General features: G+C 49.8%; 1 protein-coding gene across 1 annotated transcript in view; it reads right to left on the reverse strand.

The window, feature by feature from the left end:
• Positions 1–5,837: 5,837 nt before the first annotated feature.
• The window catches only part of LOC142989446 (complement C1q-like protein 2), a 1,545-nt gene continuing 143 nt past the window's right edge, over positions 5,838–7,239 (reverse strand). The window contains exons 1-2 of the mRNA XM_076138978.1: positions 6,795–7,239; positions 5,838–6,017 (exon numbers count right to left, since the gene is read on the reverse strand). The exon at positions 6,795–7,239 is cut by the window's right edge and continues 143 nt beyond it. Of these exons, the coding sequence (XP_075995093.1) occupies positions 5,838–6,017; positions 6,795–7,239 (625 nt within the window). The remainder of the gene's footprint in view (positions 6,018–6,794) is intronic.

Consider the following 7,239-nt stretch of genomic DNA (forward strand, 5'->3'; position numbering starts at 1 on the left):
TAAGCTGACTTTAACTCTGATGGGCGGTAGTTACTGTCTGGCGGCTAATTGATGCTCTTCCTTTTCAGAATGCGAGCCAGGCAGCGGCTAAAAACATTAGCATGCCGCCTCCACCTCAGGACGTGTTAGCATGCAGGACCGGCACAGAAAACCAACTTTAATCGTTCAAATGTGACCGGCAACGCAAACGCAGAGCAGTCGGGCTCTAACAGGGGCGGGGCATAATTGGTATATTCGGGGGGGGGGGGGGGGGGGTGTATTGTCGTGACAGGAGGGGGACGCCTTCACAGCTCAGTTAGCATCTTTGTCTCCCTTCTGACTCCTCTGAGCCGCCATCACAGTGTTTGTCGGCGGTGGAAAGAAGGTTAAAAAACAAGCTGAAGGTCAAACACGACCTCGTCGCACAGAACCACACGTCGCCTGTCAGCGTTCATGTAGAAGCTGAATTGAAATGTAAATGTGCGTGACATTTGGGCTGATGTAAGCGCTTTATAAAGAGAGGAGACTTTCTCCCTTTGACTTCTGCAGTTTACACACACTGGGCTTAACAAACACAACAAGTTCCCATGACAACCCGCCCTTTCTGATGCTCTATACCCTCAACCAAGTAAGAGAAGTATATGGTTTAAATATAAATGCGGCTGGTAAGGATTCTTAATATGTAAGAAGAGCCAAACAAAGTCACACAGATAAAAGACTTTAGTTTCATCTCGCTAATGTCAAATTCCGGGTTTAGGAGGAAATGATTGATGAGGAAGTGTTCCTGCGGCAGTGAATTGATGATGTCACTCGCTGCCGTACAACATGTCAACACAGGGTGGCATCCACATCGTCCTTATCTGCACTTAATAGCTTCTCCAGTCAGGTTATTGATTATTATTATGATTCTTTCTCTCTGCTGCCACCTGCTGGCCTGGAGTCGTCTTCACTGCACTTCATACTGTACAGGTGAACTACAAGTCGTCAACCTGTGTGGTTTTCAGGTCTGCTGCCGTTCGGTGCGATCCACACAGAGAAGATGCACGTGCAGATGATTCACACAACAGAAACCCCGAGGAACGACGTAAAGGTGGATTTTGATTTTAATCTAGAAAGGTTGAAGAGTCGTCGCTTTAAGACGAATGTTTATCTGGCAGAGATGATTGAGAGCGACGCTTGTGTTTGTCTGTGGGCGTCTTTTTCAACATCTGAGTGCTTTAAATATAAACTCATCCTAAGGCCGACACACACACACACACACACACACACACACACACACGCACACACACGCACACACACACGCACACACGCACACACACTGTGGCCTCAGCTGCATCGCTTTAGGGGTGTAACATCTTCGTCTTCCTCTGCTTCACGACTCGATATTTTAGCCGTTTCCTCAGAAAGTCTTCGTCCAGAAGCGAGGAATCATTACTGCCGGTTATTATCGGAGCGTCTGGCGCTGCAGGAAGGTGGAATGTTTCGTCATAACCTGGAGTGAAAGTGTTGGCATTTCGTCCGGATCATGTTTAATATGCTAATCAGGCGCTCATGAATGTTTCATGTCGTGGAGCCTTGGGAAACTTGAAAGTGCGACTCGGCCCCCGCTGAGTCCCCGACGGAGTCTGGCGGTGACCCTCGTCGTGTGTTCGGTCCCCCTCCCTCCCTGCCTGCCGTGGGGCTGTCACGACTGTGCCACCTGCAGGCTTGTCAATCAACAGTTGGAAAGGGAAAGCGAGCAGCGGCCAACGTCACGAGCCGCTTCAGACTCGCTAACAGCTTAACGGTTCCAGTTCTCTGTGTGATCCTGCTAATTGGAACGACCTCCTTTTCCCACGGAAAGCGCCGCCATATTCCAGCAGTAATGGCCGACCCGAGTGTTTTCCTCACTCTGCGTCTCCGTGGTGACACATTTCCCCTAAGTGCTCTTTCTCGCCTCGCTGTTTGCTTGTTTGCTCTCAGGGAGACAAACCTATTTGAATTCGCTCCTTCCTGTCAGGAAAAGTTAGCGTGTGATGCCCTGGCAGCGTCGTCCGCCCCTCCCCCGCGCCCGCCGTTTGTTTCAGGAAGTGACAGAGAGCGGCTGGTTGTTTTATTAGCGGCCGTTCAGAGGGAATCTGTGTCGGAGCCCCGGTGTCAATCAGGCGCATAAAGCTCCCACCTGCCCGCTCGCACACTAACCCAGAGGCAGGAGAGCCACAAACACAAGTGTTTTATCTTCGCCCTCTCGCTCGCTGTGTTTCTGCGCCATAAAAACCTGTTGCCTTTCATTTAGCGGAGAGGATTGTGGGACGGAGGAAGGGCGGTGGGACGCAACCGTGCCTGATGAGGCCTGACAGCCGCTGACAGCCGCTGACTCTGATTTCTGATGTTTCCGGACACGTTTTGTGATAACGTCGCCCTTTGAAAGGCTGGAATCTCTCCCAGCAAAGTGGCTGTTAAGAGCCAAACGTTTCTGCCGTTAAAGCAAGCGGGTCTAAGGTGCAACATCCTCAGACCATCAGGAAGAACAGCAGCCAATCAAAATGATAATGAGCTCATGCATGTTTAAGAGTGTGTTTGTATGTAAACACAGCGAGAAATGGATGAGAGAGAGAGAGAGAGAGAGAGAGAGAGAGAGAGAGAGAGAGAGAGAGCGTTTCTGTCCTCTGTGCTGCCAAACTGCTGGAGCTGACGTTGGGTTTCCTCTCCCAGGTTTCCCTCCTTTCCCTCTCCGTTATGGGAGTTATTCCTCGTCTTCCTCCAGAGCTTTGGGATGGGTCGGGAACCTTTTTCCCTGTGCGGCCCCTCAGAGATGCCAACACACATAATACAACGACCAAGACAGAGAGGGACGCATGGAACAGACTGCAGGCTCTGTGTGTGTGTGTGTGTGTGTGTGTGTGTGTGTGTGTGTGTGTGTGTGTGTGTGTGTGTGTGTGTGTGTGTGTGTGAGTGTGTGTGTGTGTGAGAGAGATCAGGATTTAATCTGATGGAGGGAAAATATTTGCATCAGTTTAACCCCCGAAGTCTTTGACAAACACGGAGCTCCAGGTGATCCCACAAACAGCTGCTTGGATAAATCAGACGTGTTTACCTGCAGAATGTGACGGCGCACACTTTAAGGGTCTTAATGCATCCTTACACACACACACACACACACACACACACACTATTACTGAGGGATGGAGGTGTTACTGGGTTTCGTCATGAAAATGTACATTTTCTGGCACAGAATCCATTTGATGTGCGTCCCCCCCCCCCCCCCTCACACACACACACACACACACACACACACAAAGCCACAGCAGACTGGGCTAGATGGGAGCAGAAACTCAGTCGATGATATTTTGGACGTGATCTGCCCGCGGCTCTGCTGTTTATTAAATCATCCTGCTGTACGATGACATCATCCCAAGCTTCACATTAAACTCATCCTCCTCCTCGTCTTCTTCACCATCTCCGTATCTGTCTCCTGCTGCCACAGAATCCCACACCAGCTTAGAAAACACAAATACGAACAATTTATTGAAATCATTGTTGACATAATACGAGGACATAGAGACATCAAAGCGTCTGTGTGTGTGTGTGTGTGTGTGTGTGTGTGTGTACTGTACATCTGCCTAAATACCAACATGACACACAGACACACTGCAAACATACAGCATCAAACACACAGTGATGTTCACATGGTTCATCCTCTGAGGAACAATTAGACGTCTCAGCTCAGGGGTCTCCAGTCCATCAGGGGTCTCCAGTCCATCAGGGGTCTCCAGTCCAGTCCATCAGGGGTCTCCAGTCCAGTCCATCAGGGGTCTCCAGTCCAGTCCATCAGGGGTCTCCAGTCCATCAGGGGTCTCCAGTCCATCAGGGGTCTCCAGTCCAGTCCATCAGGGGTCTCCAGTCCAGTCCATCAGGGGTCTCCAGTCCATCAGGGGTCTCCAGTCCATCAGGGGTCTCCAGTCCATCAGGGGTCTCCAGGCCAGTAGTTTCCCATCTTGCCATGTCATTCAAGTGTGTGTAAAGTGTGTTCTTCCATCCTCACCAGCCTGGGAGCCACTAAATAAGGTTGAAACATGAACCCATGCTCAGGCTCAGGCTCAGTCACAGCGCTCATACCTACACACACGGTCACACTCATTACACAGCTACACACCCCAGACAGAAGTAACTTCACACTGTACACACATTTAGAATGAATTTATTACTAATTACAAGCTTCCATGGAGAAAGTAAAGTCACGTTGTTGTTACTCTGCAGGAGTAACTGCACTGCTGCATGAAGCTACTGACTAAGCTACATAGTAGCTGTCAATTTAGAGCTGAAGTTTCAATGTACATTTTTGTTGCAACATAGTGAATTTGACGTCTGCTGGGACGTTGATGTTGACGTTTTCCAGTTTGAGAACCCGACACAACACGAAGACAAAGCTAGTTTATAGCTAGCTATGAATGCAGCTACTTTGGGCGTAGTGAGACAAAGTAACTCAGTAGTTAGCTGGATGATCCGTGCAGCCGTCACTGTTAAGAACATAATTAACCACAGAATTATCAGATCTATAGAGTTACAGCGTTCTGGATTACCTAGCAAAGCTACTAACTTAACTACTTTTTTGGTAGAAAAACAATGTAGCTACTGTTGCCATACTTTAATCAAAACACACACACACACACACACACACACACCCACAGAAGTGTTAAACACGTTACTCTCGGCAGGGCTACTCCCTTGAACATATCCCAGCATGCATCACTCTCCCCTGTCACCTCACTTAGCCTCATGGGAAATGTAGTACAAACACATCGATCACAACGCTACATCGTTTACGGCTTCGTAATGAAATTGCTTCGTCTATTTGGATTTGTCACAAACTTTCAACGCTTTTCGTTTGTAGTAACTTAACTCAGACAAATGTTAGATGTCAGACTGTGACTGTTAAGAGTCAAACTGCTTCAAAGTAGTGAGCTACTTTTCCTCGGGAGCTTGTATTTTACCTAATGACTTGACCAAGGGAGAAGCTTGACTGTAGCTACTTTAGCTACTTTAAATCAAAGTAACCATGTGTCATCCTTCTGACCCCGTGACCCTGAACCCTGACCCACGGTCCTCTGCTCCACACACATTCACTCCTTTCTTCACTCTGTCGTCTGGGCTCTGATCAGGCTCCTTCCAGGCTCCGCCCTGTGGGATGGAACACAACACCCTGAGCCTGAACCATCAAGGCTTCACCGCTCCACCACCTCCACACATCCAACACACATCCAACACACATCCTCCACCTCTACAACTTTCCAGTCATTAAGCTTTTCATCAGCAGAAGTTGTGGTGTGATCTCTTACAGGGCAGGATAGAAAACCCGCTGGACTGGGCCTCATGTGGGACTGGGCCTCATGTGGGACTGGGTGTGAGACCCCTACCTCAAGCTCACGAGAGAAAGAGAAAACACAACGGCTGAACTGCAAATATAGGATCGATCCATCTTGTCAAGACGTTTAACACGTCTGTGTCCGACTGTTACAATGTGGGAAAGAACTCCAAGGGTTATTGAATTACTTTACATTGACTCGTTTCTAAATCTAGCCCAATAGTTTACGTAATGTCCTTGAACCTATCATTTTAGTAGAGAGATCTGCGTGGCTGTTGGCACCTGTTTCTATAGGAACACATCCTAAAACTGTCCAAACGGTTGGAAATAAGTGGATTTATGTGAGTAAGATGGAGCAGCAGGATTCCTTTGCATGAAGAAAAGTCGATATTAAAACATGATGTGGTCGTTGAGATAAATGTTTCTGCCTCCTCCTCTTCCTCTTGCCGTGCTGAAGCCGATGTTGGCTGATGATAATTCATGGTGATTCTTGTGGGCGGGGTTAAATATCCTCTTAGTCTGGGTACAAAAGGAAACCGGAGAAGGTGCTGTATTTGTTGTTGTTTCCGCCGTGCGCTTTGCCTCCGTCCAGCTTGATGTAGATCTCGTCCCCAGAGTCCAGGTGCAGGACCACGCTGTTGCTGGCGTAGTCGTAGTTCTGGTCGGCGTCCTGGGCTATGGCGCTGGCGCGGACCTTCAGTTGAGGCAAAGAAAGCTTTTAGGTCACAGGTCAGAGAAACATTGACGAAAGTGCAGCGGCCGGGTCTGGACCCTATGACCTCACGCTTTGGTTAACATTCTGCGTAACACTACTACTGATGTACGTGTACATGTACGCCCGGGATGCGTACATGTACATGTAAGATGACATGTACATGTAACATCTAAGATCAGTGGTCTGATCCAGGGCCAGGTGGCGTGGAAAGGGGGTCTCACCTGCTCCCACCTCCCTGACCCGTGGGTCGAGGGCGGAGCAACCTGCGGCCTGTAGAGTAAATTACTGGAAAAGCTCTACATTGTTTTGAAGATATCAGAGCTACCGTCAAGCTAAAAAGTAGTTGAGTTAGTAGCTTAGGTACTTGTAGCTATAGCTAATCCCCTACACTGAGGATCCATCTTCTGTCATGATGGATTGTCATGTTTCCACGTAGACGCAGGCTGGTTTGACCTCTGACCTGCTGTGATCTGAAATGCTGGCTGTTTAACTTCTGATGTTTATTATTTCCGAGACTTTTGATTTCAATGAGAAAAGTGATTGATTTGCATTTTCAATAGATTTCATGTTTATTCAACAACCGGTCATAGATATTAATTGATCACATCCCGCCTGTTGAAACAACAACCTGCAACGACCTCCGAGCGGCGGACGGAGCGCGTCCTCTGTGCGTAACGGCTCTCCAACGCGCGCCCCGGAGCTCCTTACGCACGGCGGCGCCTCGGTCCTCCTGCCCCGCGGTGCCAGCCTGCTTACCTGGCCGTTCTTGCACAGGTCCGCCCACATGCTCGTCCCGTCTCCTCCGCGCATCAGCACATGGTAGGTGAAGTAGTAAATCCCGGACACTTGGCAGGTGAACTTGCCGGTGGTCGGGTCGTAATGGTTGCCGAGGTTCGTTACGACGTCGTCGAACCTCAGCACCTCGTATCCTTCATGGGGGTTTTTCAGACCCACATAAAACGCGAACTTCGCCCCGCCGATAGTGGAGCTCGGCTCTGCGCCGGTCTCGGTCCGGGCTGTACCCAACAACTCTGGGTGCCTCGGCTTTCCAGAGTCCCCTCTATCCCCCGGCGGGCCTCTGGGGCCAGGCGGACCCGGCTCGCCCGGCGGCCCCCTCGGCCCGGGCTTCCCCGGTCGACCCGGTTCGCCTTTAGTCCCTTGCACAAACGCCGGCGAAGGGACTGCGCTCAGGTCCTGCATG

The sequence above is a fragment of the Genypterus blacodes genome, unplaced genomic scaffold (assembly GCF_046128005.1).
Source record: "Genypterus blacodes isolate CSIRO-AG114 ecotype Tasmania unplaced genomic scaffold, CSIRO-AGI_Gbla_v1 ptg000422l_1, whole genome shotgun sequence".
NCBI lineage: Eukaryota > Metazoa > Chordata > Actinopteri > Ophidiiformes > Ophidiidae > Genypterus > Genypterus blacodes.